This window comes from Columba livia, chromosome 3, assembly GCF_036013475.1.
Source record: "Columba livia isolate bColLiv1 breed racing homer chromosome 3, bColLiv1.pat.W.v2, whole genome shotgun sequence".
Classification (NCBI taxonomy): Eukaryota; Metazoa; Chordata; class Aves; order Columbiformes; family Columbidae; genus Columba; species Columba livia.
Window position 1 is genome coordinate 104,500,957 of NC_088604.1, and position 25,494 is coordinate 104,526,450.

Sequence of the window (25,494 nt, forward strand, 5' to 3'; positions counted from 1 at the left end):
TTGGCTTTGACACAGCAGGAGGGTTACATAACCAGTTCAGACAGACCAGATCCTGAACTGGATGCAGCATCACCGTATAATTGACCCATTACATTGTGGGAGAAGAGGAAGAACCATCAGGCTGCAGTGTGGCTTGCCTGCTTACCACAGAACCTTTCCAACACGTCTACCAAACCAGCAGTCTCCTTATGTCCTGGTTTTGTTAAAAACAAGTTTCTCTTTCAGTGAATTTTGCCTGTCAGCTAAAGCCTTCATATTAACTGCATTTTCCTGGAGCACCAGACACATGTTTTGGTAAACCTAGCAATGGAATGCAAACTTAATGATAAGCACGGATGGACATCTCGCGAGAGGGGTGACGAGAAGAAAGAGACCAAGAAACTGACCAACTGGGTATAACATTCCATTCACGTGAATACTTCATATATAAGTGGGAGATCACGAGGATCTCGTGTTGCTTTTCCCTTTTCCCTGCTGCTTATGGCCGACATTAGAAGAGGACCTTGCTAGTCGTCCCTGCAAACTGAGGCCTAGTGAGAGACTGAATCCAGCTCCGATTGGCTGCAGAGTCCAATCCAGGACTTCGGGTGCCAGCTCTGCAGTTGCTGGGACTTTCAAGATTGGTTTTGTATATTTTGTATTATTTTCTCTATTCTTATTAGTAGCATTAGTAAAACATCTTTAATTTTTTCCAACTCTCTTCACTCTGTCCTTCTTTTCCTTCCAATCGCCTCTCCTTAGTGAAAAGGGGGGAGAGGGAGGGGGAGGTGTGTGGGGGGGAGAGGGGGTTAACAATACATCTGCCAGGGTTTTATTGTCACCCCGCAATCTTAACCCTCGACACCTTATCAACAACTGCAAAACCTCCAGAATCCCGCATGGCGCTTAAACAGTTAAATGCATTTCAGTGGAAAACTCCATAGCGCCTCTTTCCAAGCAGGAGTCAATGTCTTACCCTGTTTCACATCTGGACATCACTTCATTTTTTTTTTTTTAAGCTGTGTAATTAAGAGCTTATATAAAGTTGATTTAAAGAGAGTCTGCACTCTGGATGACTCCACTGAGAGTGAGGTAAAAGAGCCTTGATAGGTCAGAGCTGGGTTCATTTGCTTTGTTTCCTCAAATAGCTGAATTTTCAAGGAGGGGTCCTGGGGAGTGCAAAGGCTCTGAACAGAGGTGTGACTGGAAACCAGATCCCTTGGGGATCTTCAGTTCTTGTCTAATTCATCAATATACCAACAGCTCACATCAAGCGCTCCAGAGCAGAGATCACGGCTGGGTTTATGCCCTTCATTAGGATGAAATATTTTATCTGCCCATGTCTGGGCTCTTGTGCCTTCCTCTAAAATACTGAACCCAGGACTGCCAGAGATGGATCTCTGCACAAGGCGGGCAACCTAAGCCCCCATCCCACCTGTCAATTCATTCCTGACAAGCACACCTCATCTCCCACCTTGGTGAAACAGGCTGGTTAAATTCACTGCACCTTTATTCCTCCTGCAAACCTCTGCGTAATTTTCAGCTAGCTGATTTTACAGCCATCTGCAGCCACATAATCAATAGCTTATCTATAAATACCTTCTCAAGCTCCATACTCAGTGCCGGCAGGTGGTCGTCACAGCTCCAAAACCAGGTGCGCACGCCGAAGGCAGAGCTGGGTGCATACACCCTCGTGTTTGCACCATCGTCAGCAAAGTGATTTCAATGATGTACGGGCAGGGTGTTTCAGAATGCTCAGGAAAAGTTTGTGGGCTTGGAGTGCAAGTGCTCAGCACCCTGCAGAGAGTATGTGAGGGTGAATTGGGAAGGTAAGGGGTGAGGACCACTGTCAAGGAGGAAGTTTCTTATTTTCAGTCAGATCATCAACCCTCAGCTACAGACCCATACCCTGTTCTCCTAACACTTTATTCACGATATGAGAGCAGTTTGGTGCTCACCAAAGACAGGGGAGTTCTTCAGTCAGCCCATGACCCAGCAAGGTATCCACCCCCCAAACCCGCTGTGGGAACCAGCCCTGGAAACGAGGCTGGGAACTCTCTGAAGAGCAAGACGAAGCCAAACTGAAGCAACTCCTGAATTTCTCCAAGTTCATAGCACCTGTTTAGCACATAGTTTTTGGTGAGGTGTTGGCTGCCGGTGTGGAGGCGCAGGGAGCCAGGGGCTGTAGAGGCGGCTGTGAGGAGAGGCCGCGGCTGCCCCGCACCACCCGGGGCTGGTTCTGCCGGTCCTGCCACAGGGCCCAGCCCGGCCCCTCAGCCACGGTGGTGGCACCTGGAGAAAGCGTGCTTAAGGAAGGGTGAAATGCCACAAAAACAGAGAGGTGTGAGGAAAAAAAGTGAGAGAAATGGTCCTGTGAGTGCCGAGGTCAGAGAAGGGGGGATACAGACCATGGTGGGGCAGGCGTCCATGCTCAGCCCGTGGAGGACCCCACACTGGAGAAGGCAGATATTTCCTGAAGAAAGCTGTGGCCCATAGCATCATAGAATGTCCTGAGTTGGAAGGGAGCCACGAGGATCATCAAGTCCAGCTCCTGTCCCTGCATATGACACCATGTGTCTGAGAGTGTTGTCCAGTCTCTTCTTGAACACTGTCAGGCCCTGGGGCCGTGACACCTCCCTGGGGAGCCTGTTCCAGTGCTCCAGCACCCTCTGGGTGAAGAACCTTTTCCTGATGTCCAACCTAAACCTCCCCTGGCACATCTTCCTGCCATTCCCTCAGGTTCTGTCATTGGTCACCAGAGAGAAGAGATCAGTGCCTGCCCCCCTCCTCCCCTGGTGAGGAAGCTGTAGCCGCCATGAGGTCTCGTCTTAGTCTCGTCTTCTCCAGGAACAGAGGACCTGTTCATCCTGAAGGACTGCAGCCCATAGAGAGCACCCATGATGGGGCAGAAGCAGTGAGAGGAAGAAAGAGCGGCAGAGAAAATGTTGTGGACTGACCACAGCTCCCAACCTCTGCAGAAATGAGGTGTCAGAAATGAAGGGGTGTGGTTCAGTCTGGGATGGAGGGGAAGTGTGCTGGTTTACTTTTGCCTTTGTTTCTCACCATCCAAATCTCTTTTATTTGGCAATAAATTAAATTCATTTTCCCCAACTCAGGCCTGTTTTGTGCATGATGGTAGCTGGTGTGTGATCTTGCTATCTTTATCTCAGCCCGTGAGCTTTTTACGATCTTATTTTCTCCCACCATGTCTCCTTGAGGAGGAGGACTGAGAGAGCAGCTGCGTGGGCATCTGGCACGTGACATTGCTACACTGGCACCACAGTGACAAGAGGACATGAAAGATGTAGGATCTCCCTGTAAACTCCAAGAGAAATGGCTGGGACCATGCTCTAGAAAACCCACTCTAATTGCTGCAAGACAGCTCAGATACAAAGCAAGAGGTATCAGTATAAAACACTACGATAACTCCTGGAGGCCCCCTTTGGCAAGACCTGAAAACCAAGGGAAGATATCTGCAGCTGTTTTAAGACTTCTCATCACTTGCAGCTGTATCCATATTTCTAAAAGGAAATTACAGGGCCGCACTTGAGTTCTTCCCCCGAGGCACACATCAGAGTTGAACTTGCACAGTCGCTCATTTTTGTTTCCCCCCTGTCTCTAATGAACAAGGATTTCATGCACACACATACAACTCCCTTTTGCTCTGTCAGCCTTTCCTTTCCTCACATACTGAGCTGGAATTGTTCCCCATGAAATCATACTTTAAACTCTTTTAGAGTACAGAAGTGCAGAATGCTGCAGTTAAGAGAGCTGGAGCAGATGAGACTCCCCCCCAAGCCTCCCCTCTCTTCAAGATATTATAGCACTATCACGCAAACAGTGTTAAATGCTGTTTTTAAACAGGGCTGCTTATTTGGCCTTGGCAAGTGACAGATATTAACCAGAGGAAGGACTGACAAAGAGAGGGATACTGAGAGGAACAAGAGCAGGCACTCTTAGGAGCTGTTATTCCAACAACTGGAAGCATTGAGCTGACTGGAAAGGTTAGTGGAAGGATGATTGTACAGGAGAATCTACTCTAATCCTTCACTTGCCATAATGCGATGACACTTGGAGCCCCACTCAGCATGCCCTATTTTTGACGTTCAGGGCATTTCTTAGCAGATGCAATTAAGGCTCTAATCTTAAATCCCTGGGAGAAAATAAATCTTGGGCCTCAAAGTTCAAGGCCTTGTCTAATCAGTCATTTCCTTTCCTGAGTGACAGAGTGACATCGGCTCCTGTGCCTGGCCTCAGCGTTGCACTCGGGTTCTGTCCCAGGAGCACCACAGCTTCCCAGAGCAGTTCTGAACAACACGGAAGACTGAGAGCATCGCATCTGGTGAGCGGCTCTGGAGCAGGATTTCACTTGCGCTGCTGCCTGCTGCACTACCTGTCTACAGCTCTTCTCTCCAGGCCCAAGTCAGGAAACAAGATTTCCAGGTTGGAATCTGATGTGGAGTCTGATCTGGATTCAACCGTCTGTTAGTTTAAAAGAAACAAACAAAAAACCACAAAGAAAACAAAACTGACATAATTGGGGATTTTTTTTGTGAGTACCTAAAGGAGGTTAAATGAAAATATGAAAGTCAGTTTGAAAACAAGCAATTCCAAAGAAAAAGTCAGCAGTTTGTTAGGATACTAAAATAAAATGCTTCACCCTCTCTCAAAAGAAAACAGCCAAAAAGCCTCCAAAATATCTCTTCAATTTTTCCCTCCCTTATCACTCACTTCACCCTCTCCCTTTTTTTGTGCAAACTATTAGTATGCTCAAAATTAATTTCTTCCTCTGAAAATGTACCATTGCCATCTCAAAGCTTCCAGAAAAGCAAAGCAAAGCATTCAAAACACCACTTCTGGACTAAAAGCAGCCTTACATCCATAACATTATACACTTCTCCCATGAGACAGTCGGACTAAAAGGAACTCATCCATGAAGAGCCGTGGGGGCCGCGGTTCTGACCTGTGCTGCAGAGACGAGGGCGGCCTTGCCCGGGACACAGGAGGAAGATGTTAATCAGCCCACCAGCATGTGCCGCCTCGTTTCCTACTTGCAACATTTTGGAAGCATCTCGGGGGGGACAACCCCTGGAAGCACCAACCGAGCTCCAAACTTGTTATCAGACTCCTCCGCTAAGTTGCAGCAACTGCAGGCTTCAGCACCTTACAAACGGATTCTGCTGTGGAATTACCTTAGTTAGAGAGCAATTTATTTACACGCAGAGGAAAAAACCCTTCCTATGAACATGGACATAATTCCCTGGAAACATGGAGACTGTAGAACAGGAGTTTTCACTTTGAAACTCCTTTTATTTAAAGGTAAAGTCATTTAGTTCGAAGCACAGTTCATCTTTTCCAGAAGAGCCTTCCCTTCATCCTTTTAGTTTCTTTCACTAAATGTACCCCTTTTACAAATGTGTAGTTGTATCTGCAAACCCTACTTCAGCTACACACCTTGCTTTGAGGAGCCCCAATGCACAATAAAGCTTCAGAGAACCGCAGGTTTGGAGAAGACTCAAGCTCCTTCCAACCTATAGGTGCTGTAAGCCAGTCAGCTGAAACAGCAACTGCAAATACCGGTGTTGCTACATTCCCCGAGGTCACACCATGATATTCTCTGCGTTACAGATATCTCTGAGTCAACATAGAGCAACTCCAGCCAAAGCAGTTTCTACCAACCTTTGCTGTCAACCACCCTTCCCAAAAAACTCAGGTTCAGCTGGGGGCAGAAAACATTTATAGGAACTTTCAACTCAAGGCAGCTGAAAGGGTCATCGGCTCCTGTACCAGACAGGCTGTGTGATATCATTTCAGTCTGACTTACCTCTGCACCACCTTTTTGGGAAGTGTCACAAATGGTCTCACTCGACTCAGAGTGGGAAGATTTTTAATACTTTCATTGATGTGGCCATGAAAAGGATTCTTGTTGATGCCAGTTTCCCACAGCAACTGTTGCTATGGTGATAAACCATTTATTGCCCCCCGTTGGCCAAACAGCTGAATGTAAAGAATGAGTTTACTATGTGCGAGAGAGCATGAAAAACACACAAGCCCGCTCCTTCTGACACGTGCCATCAGGCACCGAAATACTGTTGACTGGTTTATTGCAGGGGCTTTGGGAAGTCACTAAAATAACCCACAGACCCGTGCTCTCTAATGCTGATGAAAGCAAACAGACCTCCAGTTCACAGATGCAGAGACCAAGGAGGTTCTAAGCTTCTGTGTGCAGTAACCATCATATGAGGAACCTAGAGACAAACCCCTCCCCTCCAAGCCCCCATGGAGCTTAAGGGAAATATTTTCTTCTCAAGGACAAAACGCACCATTAATTCCTTAAGTTATTCCTAAATAACTTAGAGTGCTCATTACTGAGCCAAGGTATTTGACATAACCTAGTTAACCCCATCTCTGTGATTAGAAGAGCTTTGGATAGGCTCCTGCTCTGACTGTGACTTCACTTCCCCTCCTAGATAATGTGAGATTCACTCACACAAATCTTATTTATTTCTCATACATCCTTGCTGAGTAGTTTTGTATCTTGCTGCCAAAATAGAAGCAGAGATGAAGGCACTTGGACAAAATTTTCCTCATGCAGAGGCCTAGGCTCCCTTCCAAGCAGGATTTTCATTATCATCTTCTTGATTTTACGAGGCTTGGGTATAAGGTAGTTTTGGAGAAAAGACCCAAAAAAGAGACTATGTTTTAGGCAGCAGTTGAGTCAAAAACAATCATGCCAGCAACAACAGAAGATATTTTGGCAAGTGAATTCCTCTGCTCGAGTGCAGTGGCTTCCCACACATTATTTCTGATACCCCATGGTATCTGGTCCCCAGAGAATGGGTCTCTCTCCAGTTCAAAACAATCCTTTATAGATGTTTAAATAAACTGAAAAACACCACAGCTGTCACAACATAAGAGCTGAGGCATCCAGACACCGTAACTTGATATTACACACTACCTGCTTCACAAGATCACCTCCAAACAACAGCTCCAGCAGCTTTCCTGGTGACTCCAGGTGCTCTGCACACCCAGTTAGGGAGCTTAGGGACCTACATGCCAGCAGGGAGGTGCCAAGACTCATCACAAACCCAATCCTAAACTGGAAGGGTGTGGCCACCTGGCAAACAGCCAAAGTAGTCACCCACACCTTTAGCAGACTGGAGATGTAGGAATAATTATTCCTTCCAAGGTCAATCTTTCCTTCCAAGTCTTGCTCTAAAGCAAAACCGAAGTTTTAAGCTGCCCACCATAAATTAACTCACAAAATACCTGTCTTTCCCACAAACCAAGGAAGCAGAGAGTCTCCTGGATGGTCCATCAAGGTCCCACAGCTGTGAGTTTGACACATGTGCAAGGAAACTGAGTGTCAGCCACAATTATCTCTCTCCAGCCCCCTTCTTCCATGGAGCAGAGAACCAACATCCCAAAGGCTGCAGATGGGTTTCTCAGAGACTTTATCTTGGTGTATGCACAGGTTACAGGGCAAAGGGCAAAACTGTGCCCAGAATGAGTTTTTCTTCTCACCAAACAGTTCCCTCCCACACAAAGACGGGAGAATTCAGTACTAAGCCCTTGTTTCATTACAAGACAGCCTAAACTACAACTTGGCTATCAAGCTATGTACCATCTCTGTAATTTTCATATGAAGTTTCCAAATGTCTACATGCTGATGTTCCCAGTAATCAGGAGTTTTCTAAGAACTAGTTGTGCATCCCAAATCTTTCCTTCTTTTGTCCCTTTCAATGTCCTCCTCCTCTACCATGTCTCCAACAGCGTGGTTTGCTTTTGTTTGCTTCTTAACCAAGGTCATTTGATAGTGTTATTTTGTGACAGAGAACCTATTAGCAAAAGTAATATTAAGGATGAACCAAAAAAAAAGTTTGTTTTTTTTAAAACCAATTAAATCACTTCCCATAACATGCAGGGAGACCAACAGCAAAACATCCCTACTCCAAGTTCCCACACAGCAAAACCTTTCACAGACACACATGCACATCCCACACCAGCAGCTTATTCCTCTACCAGACCTCCCTGAACCAGATGAAACACTGAAATATTGAGCAAGAGGGGCAACAAGCAGCTCTCGCACCGAGTCCTGGTGTAGTACTAAGTCCCTCTGGAAGCTGGACCATAACAAGAGGCGAGAATGGGAGCCACAGAGTCTCACAGCAGGATGTATTTAGCAACAAGGCGATTACACCGTCCCAAAGGCACAAGTCACAGGCGGCTCTTGCTGCCCGGGAATGCGAGGAATTTTTGTGGAGCTGGCCTGACACCCGCTGGCCATCTGTGGTATTGCTCCCTACCACAGTCAAAGTTTATCTGCTTCTGTAACATGGAAATAAGGCCACCGCCACATGAAAAACAGCAAACAAAAATCCCTTACACTGTGCACTGGTGCCCGGACAAACGTCAAATACACACCTATAAACAGAATATAATACTAAGTAGGCAAGTAAAAACAAAGTACTCCTCAGAGTTTCCTCCCCAATGATTGCTGACTTCTTGACCACGGAGCCTTTCTCTGGACACACCTTGGGCTCTTTACACAAACCCTCATCCAACCTCTGCTGCTCCAAATGAGCAACTGCTCTGTCCTTCTTACTCTCTTCATTGCTCCAAAACTACCAGGACTGTGGCTGCAAGGGAGGACCTTAAATTTCCAGCCTCATTCTCCAGATGCTGCGGCATCTTTGGAAGACTAAGGCACAAACAGCTTAATCACCAGCTGGCTGGGACCTTGGCTTTGCAGATAAATAGTTGTAAGGATTAGAAAGTGCACAGAACTGTCAGTTGTCAGCTCTAAGGTGAGCATTAATTCTTTGAACCAGTCCAATTGCTTGCAGCTGCCGTACCCAAAAGGTTTCACACAGAGCAGCTGCTGGAAGATGACACAGGCAAGAGGGCTCAGAGGACAGTGCGACCCAGCTGTCATACGACCACAGCCAGAACTCAGACCCCTGCTACCAGCTTGCTGCCCAACACTGGAACAGGCTCGCAGAATCTCAGTGTCGGTGAGACGCAAGAATGACCAAAAAACACTTGAAATCCCCCTCCTCTTCCTGCTGCCAGGTTCTCCCACAGCTCCACTCCTGGAACGGGTTTCTGGTGCACTGAAAGGGTGGACACAGGTCATACCCACCTTACAGGTACAATGAGGACTGGTGGCAGGTTTCCAGCGCCACCACTCCCCATACCCAAGCAGTGTCAACAGGACACTCAGCCTGCTCCTTGACCCCAACACAGGGCTCCTGCATCAGCTCCTGGAAACGCTGGGACACAGACACATGCAGGACCCTGCACAACCAAAACACAGCTGCTCCTTGTGCTACTCCATGCCCCAAGAGCTCAGCAGACCTTCACTCAGCTGAGATGCAACAGACCTTCATTCACATCCCTCTTTTGCCTGATTTGAAGCCTGCCTGCATAGAACATTAGTAACGGTTAAAATCTTACACATCACCTCAGCCTAATTTGGTGGCTTGTGTGAGTACAGAGCACAAGTGTTGGCATTTATTTGCACAGCATCTCAGAAATGAAATAAAAGCCCAGCTTTACAAGTTATTAAGACTCTACTTTACTGTCAGTTAAAACCCTCCAATGACTGGAAGCCTCCAACTGCTGCCCTTAGACGTCCAGCTCTCCAAAGACAGAAAATGTCTCTTCCAGCCTTGTCCATCACAATCCCCTACACCTCCAGGCAATGCTGCAACCCCCATGCAATCCCCAAGCAGTGGACAAAACAGCAGATAGAACTGAAACATATGGAGCTAAGAAACCAGTAATAGATGCTTTGCAGAGCACTGTAACCTTTTAGGTTGTCTTCTTCCTCCACTAGGAATCTTTCTACAAAGAGCATTTCATCCTTCACCACCACCCTCAGCTACCTGAGGTCTCTCTCAACAAACACCACAGGACAGGTATTTGGTAAAGGAGATGTATATTTATTCACTTTACAAAGAGGGTGGTATTTAGTTGCAACAGCTCCATTTATAGACAAATATATTATTGTACATTATAGTGGTGAATGGCTCAAACCTTTACCTTGTTTTGCTCTTAAAAATGTGTTTGCACCACTTCAGCTTCCATTAGCTGAGCAAAGAGCTGTCCTTGTTCTGCCACTGAGAGATTAAAAATCTGTAATAAAGGTATAGCTGTGCGCTACGTATTCACAAGTGTTCACCTTCTCATTTTCCTGTGTTACTTTCCCCACCCAGTTGAACACAGTCTATTCTCTGGGTTAGCACTGAAATTATATACAGCCTCCATGAAAAGAAAATTAGGACAGTGATAGTTCTAATGTCCTTTTGAAGCACAAGAAAAGTCACCGATTCGTACATATAAAAGTCATGAGTTCAAATTTTTAAAAAAAGAAAAAGCCATTTTAAGTCAGGTTGGCACTTAGATAGTGCCAAGGCGTAACTAAACCAATGGAGGATGGGGGGAAATAAAAGAATTCCAGTAGAGAATTTAAATATTACAAAAATATCTTTTTTTTTCCTTTTCATTTTTTTTTTTTAAAAACGCAGCAGGATGCCCACTTGCTATTGCTAACTGAAGCATGGAAAGAAGGTATAGACCAGTTGACTTTGATCTTTGAATATTTGGAACAAATTCAATGTAAAGCTGAACCAAGTTTACCACACAAACAGCGGTGGCAGATTTATTTCACTTGAGATACAAATGCATGTCCACATGACAAGCATAATCTGACCATGAGGTGGAAGAAATGTTTCTATAAGTAAGCGCAGGGAAATAGGGCGAGAGAAGGCTGCCATGGTTAAACATTCTGGATTCGGAAATGCACAGTGCCCCACATGTGCCTCTGCACACAGGCTGTGCACCAGTCTGCACTCCCTGTATGCAAATATGGCACCTTTCTGCAAGATGATCCAGAATTAGAGAGGTTGGTGGCCCACTTGTTTAAACGGTTAAAATTACGCTTTTGTGCTGTTATTCTTCTTCACTTTCATTTTCTGGTTCCAAATCAGAATCACCGTTGATTTCCTTTTCAACAGTCATGTCCATGTCCTGTTCATCAGATTGCTCCTCTTTTTCTTCATCTTCATCCCAGTTTTCCTGAAGAAAAAATAAACAGGAATGTTTGAACCTTTGACAATCACAAATGGGAGAAGATCTGATCCAACTCCACTTACATCAGAGTCTCTATCTGCAATCATCTCATCATCTGAGCCTTCCTCCTCTGAGGATTCTGCAAAGAGAAAACAATTCCTCAGTCAGAAAAACAAACTCTAAAATGTCATTGTGCAAACAAAGCCCAACTCCACATGCTGCTAAATCTCCAAACCATGCTATTTCCATTCCAAAACTAATTCTACCTGATGATTAGGTTGATCAACATTAAATAGGAACAAGTCACTTCCATTACGATTATGCAGTGTGAAGTTGCAGTAGAAATAAAGGCCAAATTGTAAGTGTACATGCACACACACTGACATCCACTACCCCGGCATCCTGCTGATCCAAATAGGAAAGTGTCTTGACTGTATCTACCTTAGCTGAAGGGCAGCTAACACTAGAAATTTGGGGTTGCCAGTTAAGCAGTATACTGAACTTCCCATGAACTGATTCCTTAAATTGTGAAGCAGGAATGGGAGGGAAGGAAAGAGAAGGAGGGGAAGGAAGGAACAACCAACTACAAGACGCCTGCATCTTTAACCACTGATTTTCCCGCTATGGACTTGCCACAAAAGCTCTCTACTTGCAGACCGTACACTAACAGATAAGCACATGAACATGATGAACGGCCATCAATTACCAGCCCTCACGTGAATTCAGGAGCTAAGCTACACATGGCATACAACACTTACCATCCTCATACACCAACTTTGCAGTCTGATTAACGTCAGCTACATCCTGAGCTTTTTCTGATGCTGCAACCTGAATGGAATTTGCAGATTAGCCTTAGATGCAACCATACGTTCCAGCCTTTAAGGTCAACAAAACTCTTAACAATTCAAATGGAAGTCTGCATCGAGTTTAACACAGATTAATTCATTTGTAGTGTTAGTTTAACAGCCAAACAAGTATGAAGGACAAAGTGAAATTTTAGAGGTATCTGCTCTGAAGCGCCCCAGTACCTCCTATTTATTCCCCTTTAAAACTCTCATGGATTAGCGGATGCATTCGGCAGGAAAAAGGTACTAAACACTTTCGGTGGGCAGAGACTGACTAGACAGTCAATGAAGCGTACTGCTTTGAGCATTACCAGCATAGCTGTACAGCGGCTCTGTTAAGTTCCCGATGACAGGTCCCATCAGGTGTAATCACAACAGGAGGTCAAGTCTGCAAACAATACTTCTACACATCCCATGTTATTCAGTTGGGACTCACCTGGGTGACAAGAATGTAGAGTCTTCCGTGAAGACGGGAAAGCTTTTGCAAAGTTTTTACTCTGCTCTCCATTAACTGGTATAGCATTCCCAGCTGAGGAATAAGGTCTGGCAACTTGGGAGAAGAGAAGGACAAAGAAAAATGAAGCTGCTAATCAACACATCAGAAATGTCTGATTTTTAAATTTTAAACTACTTTTGTACATTAGGGGCAAGCAATCCTTGCTCACATTATTGCAGACAGAAGGGAGAGCTGCGGGTTCACAGAAACCACTTGCAGCCTGATCAGTTAACATTTAGCCATGTTTAGAAACACAACTACTTTCAAAACATGGCAATTCTTATACTACTTTTCCCTTCCACAGCCACTGCTGTAAAGCAGGTACTGAAGCACTATTCGGAAAGCTGTGTAAATGGAAACCAAATATACACCAGCGTACAAATGCAGCCTCAGCAAAGTGTGCAAGTTGTGATGCACAGCAATCCTATAAAAAATGGGACAAAGGATCAACAGTGACAAAATGCCTTTGTCTTAACCAAGCAAGTGTGCTTTATCCATCACTTGTCAAGCAAGGCTGGACAGAAGCTACAACATTACTTACTACCCTGCCAACTTGGCACACTTCTGCCCTATAAATCTAGTCATGCCCAAGACGGCCTCGAGATGAACATTACAACAACAAGGCAAATTTAGATCTACAAGATTTAGCAACGCAGGCTAGATTACTCTTTGACAGTAATTTTGTTCCCTAACTCTCACAGGTATGACATAACTTATCTTGGTTTGACTTCAGGATGACTATAATTATGTCACGAATGACTAAGACAAACAATTTATAACCAATGTGCAGCAATTTGGCAAAAGTGGCAGAAGTATAGCCTTCTGTACATTGATTTGGGCAATGCCATATGAGGAGAGCAGAAGACAGATTCCTGAAGGAAGAACACACATATATTTAAATATGTAAATCTAGTTTTAGTTACACGCATTAGCATTAATGCAAAATACTTACTGTGGAAAGGTAGGATGCATGTTGAGTAAAAACAGATTTCAGCCATCGAACCATTAGTGAGGCACTAGAAAAGAAAAATAAACTATATCAAAGAGATGTTGGCTGAGAAACATCCATTTCAAATTCTAGATGCTAAATAGTTCTATGGAAAGTGCTCCTCTTTCATTAGATAAGAACACAATTGCAGATGGAAATATAACAATTTCACTATCCAGATGGGATACTTATAGAAGTTATTTGTTAGGAAAAGAACAGACATTTAAGTGAGTGATTGAAACTAGACATATTCAGGGGTCTCTGTTCCTGATGTCTTTTATGGGAGGTTTCAATGAATAAAAGACCAAAGCATGCTACTTTTTTCTCTACCTATAATGAGGGAATTTTAATTTATTAAAAAACAAAACAAAACCAAAAAACAAACAAAACACACACACAAAACCAAAACAAAACACACACAAAAAGCCCACAACTAACACCTCAACACAATTAAGAACATCAAAGCTATCCTTATAACAATATAACAAGATGGGGTGGGCAGGGAAGATGACCTGGTTTTGTTACTGATTAAACACAACAGCAAGCCATGTCTAAATATATTTGATAATTAAACCAAAGAAGCTACTTTATTTTACATATTGATCAGGTCTGCAATGTCAATATTCTGGGTTTTCAGATACTTTCTCAGGGTTATATGCTCACTTCAGGTATCCTTTTCCCTTTCTAATTTCACTTCAGCCATCCTAGCAAAGCGCTGCCTTAATAAAAGTTCCTCTTGCACCCACCATCAGGTGAGATTTTTACCTCAAGATGCTGCAGTTTAATTACAGTTACTATGGAAATCAATCACATAGATGGAGGGAGGGACCAGAACACACACACTAGAAAAGTCTCAGGTGAATTAAACTGTAGTTGAGTTGTCTCTTACCTGTATGGGTTGCCCTGCAATCTCTTCGTAAGCTGAAAGGACAAAAATAGTCAGCAGTAAGTAGCAAACACATAATGAGTTTGAAACCACAACGTTACATCCATTTGACCGTCCTAATATTGCGACAGAAAGATCTCCAGGCATTTGAAGCTGGCTAGGATTAACCACTGCCAGGCTCCAGAACACGACATTGCTGGCTCTACCACCCTATACATAGGCTGATAACTTGCAGAAGCTGATTTTCATTATTACAATAAAACTGGGACTCTTAACAGGCAATATATTCAGAGAAGCTTAAAGCTGGCAGGAATACATAGAAGGAAATCCCTTCGTTTATGTCTCTGTGTATCTGCTCAGTAGAGCAGCTGTTACAAGATGGACAAGTTGGGGAAACAAGTGAAGGTACTATCAGGCAAAGGCTGTTTCACAGAACAAATCAGCCTCTGGAGAGGACAGTTAAATGAAGATCTGTCCATCCACTGAGATAACGTACACTTGCACTTAGATCCTCTGACAAGGGTTCTAGGGAAGAAAGGCTGCACCTCATTAACATAAGTCTAACAAGGTGTCACAACATATGCTTCAATGAAGTCTAAGCACTCAGAACCAGGCCATCTGCATGATTCAGTTAAGATCAGTACCACAAATAAAAGTGAAATCTTACTGGTGGCAAACACATTAAAATACAAGAGAAATCTAACAGTTATCTTATAGAGTGCCATTAGCATAACAAGAGCAACTCATCAATGTTTAGTTTAAACAAAGTAGTGTCTAGATAAGGCTAATCATTAAAATATTTCTGTCCAAACACTTATTTTATTTAATACCACGGAATAAGCACTTCAGAAGCCAAATCCCTTTCAAAATTGTAACTGAGTGATGTTGAAAAGCTTAAATACACCAAACAAAAGAGGACAGAAATTGCCTCTCAGTTTTCAAGTGCTATCTAAACTCACTGCTTTAAGTACATATTTTATTTTTCTTTCTCTCACGTGAGTACCATATTTATGCTCATGCAACCTGCTCTGGACAGTACTGCTAGTTCCATATTTTAAATTATCATCCATTTTAATAGTTTAAAAGAAGAGGCAATGGTAATTTTTTGCCACAGACTAAACAAGGTGTAGCTTAACTACTTCTTTTTCCCACATAATCATTTAAGATACTACTACCTGATCTAATGCTCATCCTAGCATTGACAGTGGCACTTTGTCCTTTGGTCAAGCTTCAGTCAGAGAAGATAAGATCATATAGAGTTAAATTAAGAACAATTTCTGTCCTGTACAATTACCAAACCGATTTCATTGATAAAAATAGAAACACATATCCTGGACTTTCCCCAAATAGAACACAAACCAAATGTGGTTTGTATGACAGTACAAGAAACGTAGTCTCCCCTACCTCATGCAGCAGTGGAATGACAGCATGTATAGGCATTCTGGCTACTGTGTTCTTTATTACGTGTTCTTTCCTTGTGTTAAGTACTCTCTGTTAAAATGGAAAAATATGATCAGAGAATCATTCAGTTTTAATCTATATGAGCAATGAGCACCATCAAAAATTCCTGGCTTTAAATTTCTTTTCCTATTCCACTACCTTTGTATCCCAAGATGAGGACAACAAGTAAAAGAAGATTTACTACGGAAAGGAGTTCCATTTTTCTAGTCAGCTACAATTAACAAAATAAGGCACTTGATCTAAACATCTAAACACACCTAAAACAATCCAGCATTGTCTCTAGCCCACCCACCCCATATTAGAAACAAAACATCACAGGCACATTAAAATTTCCCTCGCTATATTCCGTGCTTGACTTCTGTAAACACCCATCACCAGCATCTGCATCAAACAATTTCTGTTCAGCTTCAGATTCTTAAGAATTCACTTCCCTGCCCCAGACTATAATTTCCTCTTTGTCCAAGTGCAACAGCAAGCTTTCCAAGTGAAACTGCTGTCATCAACAGATTTTTCAAACAGTACCTACCTGGAAACCGCACACTCAGGAGACTAAGCACAGATCATGCTCCAGCTCAAACTAGAGAGATGTCTGCGTGAGTAACATTGCTTGTAAATCATCTGAACTGTGACGTAACAAATTTATCATAAACAGTAGCTCAAAGTTCATGGACTGACTCAGAAAGCAAGGCAGATAACAACAACAAAAAAAGGTAATACCGCTATTATAATTCATAATACCACTGCCTTGAGCGGCAAATCAGCAAAAAGCAGCTGGAAGAAATAACAGGTTCTCAACTGTTCAGCCTACCCAGCTTTCAGGAAGGCTCCTCACAACTCCCAGTGAACAGATTCAACAGTATACAACGATCTTTTACCACTTACATTTAAGATTTCTGCATCGTTGCTTTCCAAGCCCTGAACCAGCAGTACCGCAAAGCTATCTGTTTGAGGAAGGCCACCTGGAGTTTTCACTTTGCTCACATCAATATCCAATGCCTCTAGGCGCTCCTCGATGCTTTCCTGGAGATAGTAAACAAGGGCAGTGCTGTTTCAGTGCAGTTTCTCAGGAACATCAGCTGAAAGCTAAGTACCTAACCCACAGCATTTCCTCTGATTCTGCTGGAAAATAGCACAAAACTTTGCATATTCTTTTCAATGTACTGACAGAGAATAGGCTGACGAAAAAAAGGGAGGATGAAGTTTTGACTGAAAAGCAGTAATACACCTTCAGCACAGAGAGACAGACACAAGTGTGTGACAAAGTTCTGTAGGAACATGGCAGAGCCACGGGCAGGGCAAGGCACACAGGGCTTCAACAGGGAAAAGGTTTTGAGCAGAGGGAAGTCTCTTTCATACAAAATGATGATATCATTAACTTTGCTTCCACACCAAACAAAGCAAGTTCAAGTTCACCTAAATAAGTTCAACCATGATTTATGGTACTCGTTTCTCCGTTATTGCTGTGCTGAAAAGAGGAAGCACTTTACCTGTGACCCTCCCGGTTTCCTCTTGTTTTTCTTTTTTTCCTTTCCAGAGGATGGAGCTTTGACAGCTGTACTATGTCCTGGAATGCCAGGCACTAGAACTTTGGTGTCCGAGTTCACAACAGGCGTCTTAACCTAGTAGACAGGGATAACCACACTGGTAAGAATTGCTAGTATCTTGAGCCCTCTTCCAATTTAAAATACTGATTTGGGGACTCTCATGTACATGGTAAAACCAGCATGCCACAACCATTTTCTAGACATATATGTTAGAAGAATCCTAAATTTTTAAAAGCAATTAATAATGTCAAGGAAAACTCAGCTAGTTTTCATAATTAACTAAAGAAACGGCCTCTTTGGATTCACCTGTGAATGATTTTTCTTACAGGTTTGTTCCGTAACACTCACTGAACTAAATGTTTGTATCTAGCTACAAATAACTGGATGTTTGCTAGCAACAGACACCACATGTACTAATAGTCATTAGATTAGATTAATTCAGCTTCCATTGGAAGGTAAGAACTGATCAAAAACAGCAGCACAATCTAGCAGTAAAAGTAGTTACTATTCACTTCAATCCCACCAGTTTTCTTCTAGGGATTGCCCAGATGCAGAGCTCTGTAGTCTGAATTAGAGTATGATCACGATGACAGAGCAACCTTAGGTTATACCAAACAAGGTATGGCATATCCATCTTCAATGGATACAAAGGAGATTGAATTTTAAAGACAATATATTTAAAACCAAGCGCTCCCCTGACCCACAGAGGACGTGAGGGAGTATGCCAGTTCCAGATTATCAAGAATGCTACCTGCTACTTCCAGAACACTTCTTTAACCACAGTGCTTTTGAGCAGGCTCTTTTTGGAAGCATCTGCCCAAACTTCTGTACTTGTGAGAGTCCTGATGGGTGCCCACTAAAGTAACAGAAGTATAATCTACTACAGTAAGCAACACAACTTCCATATGCTGCCCGTACAAGTAAAATAATTGTATTTTGTGACTCAAGAATTTTGCCATAGAACAGCAATGGTCTTAAAATACCCTTTGCTCACCACATTATCACTGACATTCACCCCACATGGCATGCTCAGACAGCCAAGAGAAATGCGTCTTCACTGGAATTCAGCTAGAAGCGAAACCAAGTTGGGTATCATCACCGCATGCCAGGGCGTTCCTACAGCTCTCACTGCATTTCAGCTCTGCTACCCACCAGCTCCAGGACAGAGGACTCAGCAAAAAACCCCACCTGGCTGATGGAGCACCAGATCCGATAGGTAACTTGAGGGTTAGAAAAACCGCGCTGTCTGCTCACTTCACTGATACTGCAAGCATTTCAAATCTTCAAGGCCTTGAATATGCACACTGAATAAGAACTTCGCAGACTGTCTCTAAACCCTCAGGGGATCCTGCACGAGAGAAAATGGTGGCAAGTGGCCTTTGTGGACACTGTTGCCATCTGAGGGTCAAGCTCACATTCTCAAGTGCCATATCCACGTGAGAGGAACACACGAAGGCCACCTCGAGAAAGAGCCAAAAGGACATGCCATTTAAGGCTCCATGACATCTTATTTACACTCTCAAACTAAGCCATCCCGACTTCACCCCAAATCTTCAGGGTCAAAGAGGCTGTACAAACTGTTGGACTCGAGGGGAAGGACTAATCTCAAGCAGAAAATAAACCATCAGCCAGTCCTGTGTACCAAGCAGAGCTGCTGAGAACAGGACTTGCTATGAGCTACAGGAGGGTTAACTGTGTGCGAGAGCGTATCAGGACACACGGCAGCCATGAAGCACACTTCACCCACACCTGCCTCCTAACTGTACTTTACAGTATCACTACTGATATATCCAGATTTGAACAGTTTGCACAGTAGCCGATATATGTCATCACAAGCAGCAAAGTTCCAAAAGTATGGTGTCCGACATGTCTAGAGGAAAATGTTTACAAAGTGGCTGACATTGTAAATATGCTTAGAGGAAAGAACCCAAGATGAGTATTCTGAGCAATTAAATGACAGGTGTCCATTACAGAATACTCTTATCTCCAATCCACACAGCGAGAGGGCACAACTGGAAACATCAGAAAATATAGCATGAAATACTGTTTTTAGAAAAGGAATCTAAAGGCAACAGGAGAAAAATGTTATAAATAATTGCTAAAACAGTTTGTGAACATGTTTCACAGGCAGACATTTTTCATATGACAACTACTTCGAAAGACTTGCACTTGCTGAAACTGAGGGACTGAGGAACAAAAACTGCTACTGTAACTCAGTAAAGGCTGGTTAATTCAAAATGCGGTTAGTTACACTGTCAAAGTCACTTGATACCAGAAAAAAACAGGACTACACCCAAACTGGATTTTTAGAAATATTCTTTGTGTGTGGTTTTTTACTGCCAAGTCGTAACAACTATTTTGATTATTAACTTGTTCTAAATGGGAAACAATTGATGTTCTGCCATCCCAAGCAACGCTTCTGAAGAAAACACTGAATTTGCACTTAGTAGCTTTGAAAACTCGTATTTCAAATGACCAGCTTTTTAAATGCACTTGTAATAAATATCCTTACACCTACGAATTGGCATTCAGATCTCATCTCTGTGTAACAGAAACAAATTAAAAACCAAGCTTCTTTCTTTAGACCCTTAAAAGGAGACTGATGTGACAAAAATTGTTGAACATATTTGTTTACAAACTATTGCTCCTACCTCTTCTTTGACTTCTGACACAGTCAGGTCAATAAAAGTTGGCTCATCTGTTACTGTGAAAGACATCACAGCATTCTTTTCTTTCCTATCTGATCTGATCTGCCTGGAAGACACAAACAGTACACATTATTTACCATAGCACAAACAGCACCCTCTGCACCTAAAAAGCATTATAAAGCCTATAAATTACCAGCAACTGTGGCAGTATCTACCCCACTCAAAAATACTCATGCTGTAATTTCAGCTTTCAGATTAATAAGTGTTCTAAATTCCAAGTGCAAATTAACTCCAAAGTGAAATTTAGCAAGAAAACTCTGCATAAACCTCACAGCAAACTTGCTGATAGTACACTCTAGTCCCTCGTCCAAATCATTGTTGAATATATTGAATAATATAGGCCCCAGTACTGACCCCTGAGGCACTCCACTAGATACAGACCTCCAACTGGACTCTGCCCCATTGACCACAACTCTCTGGCTTCTTCCCTTCAGCCAGTTCGCGGTCCACCTCACCATCCGATCGTCCAGACCGCACTCCCTCTGTTTAGCTATAAGGATGCTGTGGGAGACTGTGTCAAATGCCTTACTCAAGTCAAGGTAGATCACGTCCACCGCTCTGCCATCATCCATCCATCTTGTTTTGTCCTCATAAAAGGTTCATCAAGCACGACTTCCCCTTGGTTATGTGTCATGGTTGAGACGGACAATCGACACGGACCAATTTCCTTCAAGATTGAAGTAACAGAGTGCCATTTATTGCTACAAGTGCGTTTTTATACAATTCTACCAGTTCATGTGTCTTTTCACTATTGGTTACAAGTTACAGCACTAACACCTTATTGGTTAATTTTGCTATCATCCATGTTATTCTTTTATCCCCTTCTCTCTCACGGGTACATCTCTCCTCTCTCACGGGTACAACTCCATACCTCCAGATACTCCTTTATTCCCATCCTTCTCAAGGGTAAATCTTAATATCTTCAAGGATGATCTCTACTCCTATATTTTCTGTCAAGGATTCCACAGACCCGCTGCAGTTTCCCACAGTAAAGCCACGTTGACTGCCCCTAATGACCCTCTTATCCCTGATATGCCTTGAGATGGCTCCAAGGATAAGTCGTTCCATGAGTTTCCCAGGGACAGAGTGGAGGCTGACGGGTCTATAGTTACCCGGGTCCTCCTTCTTGCCCTTTTTGAAGACCGGAGTGACATTTGCTTTCCTCCAGTCCTCAGGCACCTCTCCCATTTCCCTAGACTTGGCAAAGATGATGGAGAGTGGTCCAGCAATGGCCTCAGCCAGATCCCTCAGCACCCACGGGTGCATACCATTCGGACCCATGGATTTATGGATGTACAGATTGACTAACTGCTCCCTAACCCAGTCCTCATCAACGAGGCAAACTCCTCCATTTTCCTGCCTTCCCCTGGGGCCTCAGTGGTCTGGGGCTCCTCAGGACAGCCTCTGTCAGGGTAGACAGAGACAAAGAAGGCATTCAGTAACTCTGCCTTCTCTGTATCTTCTGTCACCAGGACACTCACCTCGTTCATCAGTGGGCCTACATTGCCTCTGGTGTTAGTTTTATCTGCCACGTATTGGAATAAGCTCTTTCTGTTGTCCTTGACCCCTCTCGCCAGGTTTAATTCTAAGAAGCCCTTAGCTTTCCTGGTTGCCTCCCTCTGACAACAGCCTTTTAGTCTCCAAAAGTGGCCAGCCCCTCCTTCACGATCTGTAAACTCTTCTCTTCCACCTGAGCTTGCCCAGCAGTTCCCTGTTTAACCACACAGGTCTCCTGGCTCCCTTCCTTGAACTTCCTACGTGTCGGGATGCTCTGATCTTGTGCTCGGCAGAAAGAGTCACAGTCTCTCAGTATCACAGTATGTTTGGGATTGGAAGGGACCTCAAAAGATCATCTAGTCCAATCCCCCTGCTGGAGCAGGAACACCTAAGTGAGGTCGCACAGGAACATGTCCAGGTGGGTTTTGAATGTCTCCAGAGAAGGAGACTCCACAACCTCCCTGGGCAGCCTGTTCCAGTGCTCTGTCACCCTTACTGAGAAGAAGTTTTTTCTCAAATTTAAGCAGAACCTCTTGTGTTCCAGCTTGATCCCATTACCCCTTGTCCTATCATTGTTTGCCACCGAGAAGAGCCAGGCTCCATCTTCATGGCACTCACCCTTTATATATTTATAAACATTAATGAGGTCCCCCCTTAGTCTCCTCTTCTCCAAACTAAAGAGACCCAGCTCCCTCAGCCTTTCTTCATAAGGGAGGTGCTCCACTCCCTTAATCATCTTCGTTGCCCTACGCTGGACCCTCTCCAGCAGTTCCCTGTCCTTCTTGAACTGAGGGGCCAGAACTGGACACAATATTCCAGATGTGGTCTCACCAGGGCAGAGTAGAGAGGAAGGAGGACCTCTCTTGATCTACTAGCCACCCCCCTTCTAATACACCCCAGGATGCCATTGGCCTTCCTGGCCACAAGGGCACAGTGCTGGCTCATGGCCATCCTGTTGTCCACCAGGACCCCCAGGTCCCTTTCCCCTACACTGCTCTCTAATACGTAATTTCCCAACCTATACTGGAACCTGGGGTTGTTCCTGCCCAGATGCAGGACTCTACACTTTCCCTTGTTAAATTTCATTAGGTTATTCCCCGCCCAACTCTCCAGCCTGTCCAGGTCCCACTGGATGGCAGCACAGCCTTCTGGCGTGTCAGCCACACCTCCCAGCTTAGTGTCATCAGCAAACTTGCTGATAGTACACTCTATTCCCTCGTCTAAATCGTTAATGAATATATTGAATAATATTGGCCCCAGTACTGACCCCTGAGGCACTCCACTAGATACTGGCCTCCAACTGGACTCCGCACCATTGACTACCACTAACACTGTCCCTGAACACTAACCAACTATCTTGGGCCCCCTTACCTTCAAGCAGCCTTGCCCATGGGATTTCCCCTAGCAATTGCCTGAAAAGGCCCAAGTTTGCCCTGTTGAATTCCAGGGCTGCGATTCTGCTTGCTATCCTGTTCCTGCCACACAAGATCCTGAACTCCATGGTCGCTGCAACCAAGGCGGCCCTCAACCTTTACTGCTTCAACCAGACCCTCTTTGTTAGTGAGGATGAGGTCCACTTCTCCTAGTCAGCTCCCCCACCATTTGCATCAGAAAGTTATTGTCAAGGCACTGGAGGAACCTCCTGGACTGTGGCTGGCTGGCTGAGTAGTCCTTCCAGCAAACATCAGGGAAGTTAAAATCCCCCATGACAACCAGGGCCTGTGATTGTGAGGCTGCTCTCAGCTGTCTGTAGAAGGCCTCATCAACTTCCTCACCCTGATCTGGTGGCCTGTAATAGACGCCCACAATAGTATCACCCTTGCCAGCCTGCCCCTTAATTTTCACCCATAGACTCCCGACTTGCCCCTCATCCGTGCCTGGACAATACTCAATACATTGTAGTTGCTCTCTCATGTAAAGAGCAACTCCACCACCACGCCTGGCTGGCCTGTCTTTCCTGAGAAGGACATAGCCACCCATGACCACATTCCAGTCATGTGAGCTGTCCCGCCATGTCTCCGTAATTGCCACCAGGTCATAATCTCTGCCCGAACACAGGTTTCTAACTCCTCCTGCTTATTCCCCATGCTGCACACATTGGTGTACAGGCATTTCAGAGAGCGAGGTGAGCACACCGATTCCACCTCAAGGGTATGGGAGGCCTCCCAGCCTTCATGAACTCTAGAGTGATGCCCTACTGATGCAAGCCCAGCTACAACCCCATTCCCTTCGAGTCTAGTTTAAAGCTCTCCAAATGAGCCCTGCTAATTCCTGCCCCAGGATCCTTTTGCCCCTGCGAGATAAACCTTTCCCATGTATCACTGTTTGGACTGGTGTCTTGTAAAACCAGCCGTTATCAAAGCACCCAAAGCTCTGCCTGTAGCACCAGTCCTGTGGCCAATTGTTTACAAACTGAATTTTTCTATTCCATCCCATATCATCAGCCAAAACTGGAAGGAGGGAAGAGAAAATCACTTGAGCCCCAGACTCTTTTACCGTCCCTTCCAAGGCCTTGAAATCGTTCTTCATTCCCCTCAGACTGCGGGATGCAGCTTCCTCCCCATCTGTCTGGCAGATCCGCAGTGGGTAGTAGTCTGCCGGGTGCACCAGGTTGGGGAGCGTCCTGGTGATGTCCCTGATCCGAGCTCCAGGTAGACTGCACACTTCCCTACAATGAGGGTCAACTCTGCACATTGGGCCCTCTGTCCCTCTCAGAAGCAAATTGCCTGCTACAATTACCTTTCTTTCTTTCTTATTTGAGGCAGTCTTGAGGTGTGGGGTCAACTGCCCTTTCTATGTGACCTCGTAGGTGGGCCTTGCACCACATCCTCACCTACCTCCTCTTCAAGATCCAGGGCCTCAAACCTATTATGGAGGGGCACCTGGGGAAGCAAAGCAGGTAGGGAGGGGGGTTGCCCAAGGCCCCGAACTGGAACTAGCTTCCAACCCTCGTCATCTTTTCTGTTCCCTACCTCTGCCCGACAGCGACAGGGCAGGGGCTGTCTCAGGTCTTCTCCCTCTGCCCAAAAGGGCAAAGGATTCATCACCTTTTGGGGGGTATCCCCCTGGAGCCTCTCTGAGTAGCACACCTACGCATTCAGATGTGGACTGTAGCGCGACAGCTCCATCCACCCCGGGCTGCAGCCACAACACGCGCTGACTCCTGCTTGGTGCCACCTGCACACCCTGGCAGGCCCGTGTGGCAGGGTCCTGTCCCCTCAGCTGGGCTGGCCAGCCAGACCCAGTCCCGTGCCAAGTGGCCACAGGGTGTTCGGCCATGCGGAGGCAGATGCCACCAGTCTGGGAGCCTGGGCTGTACCTGCTCAGCTTGTACTGAGGTCGGTATGAAAGAAGAAGATCAGGAAAGGCGTAGGAGTGTAAGGATGAAAATCAGCCTTGGCACTAACTTTTCCAGCGCATCTCCACATTTTTGTACTAATTACTTTCATTGTACATGCAAGCTGATTCACTCAGGAATGGTTAGCTCTGATATAGATGACAGGAGCCTGAACTTTCCTGTGCCACCTGACATTCCATACTGTAGTAAAAGACGTATAAGACACAGGGGCTCAGGAACTACAGCCTGAGATCGCCAGGGTAGCAGTTTAGCATTAATGGAAACAGTCCTGGAATGTGAAGTTCACTTTTTGGCGTGATTACACTGGCTTCATTTCACCGGGCACACTGGCATTTAAAAAATATTATCTCTCAAAGGTATTCACTGGATTAGGAAAAGAGCAAATTATTGTTAATTATGTCATCCTGAAAACATAATCAGACTTAAATTTCTGTATCTTCTATTTAATCAAAGTGTACAAACAGCAATAGAAGTGTCCTTCTCATTAAACTGAGAAGCCTCTCCGCATTTCAGAGCCACTAGCGTTTAAGTATACGTTGAAACATTTAACGATATGAAACTGTAACATGTAATAGGCAAAATAAATCTTAATATTCTTAATGCAGTATGTTTCCTAGTTGCATATCACCTGAACATAAGATGTGTCAGTCTACTGATCT

General features: G+C 44.5%; 1 protein-coding gene and 1 non-coding gene across 2 annotated transcripts; both read right to left on the bottom strand.

Moving 5' to 3' along the window:
• Positions 1-9,902: 9,902 nt before the first annotated feature.
• LOC135579139 (WD repeat-containing protein 43-like) lies at positions 9,903-18,314 on the bottom strand. Its single transcript, XM_065058671.1, has 10 exons — positions 18,267-18,314; positions 17,216-17,347; positions 16,611-16,748; positions 15,672-15,758; positions 14,271-14,302; positions 13,346-13,409; positions 12,334-12,447; positions 11,811-11,880; positions 11,136-11,191; positions 9,903-11,058 (listed from the first exon to the last, which is right to left on the bottom strand). The coding sequence occupies exons 1-10, from the start codon at positions 18,297-18,299 to the stop codon at positions 10,933-10,935; spliced, it is 852 nt and encodes a 283-aa protein (XP_064914743.1). The 5' UTR covers positions 18,300-18,314; the 3' UTR covers positions 9,903-10,932.
• LOC135579263 (small nucleolar RNA SNORD53/SNORD92) lies at positions 18,298-18,376 on the bottom strand. The gene has a single exon (XR_010471985.1). It is a non-coding gene; the product is annotated as a small nucleolar RNA SNORD53/SNORD92 (small nucleolar RNA).
• Positions 18,377-25,494: the final 7,118 nt, after the last annotated feature.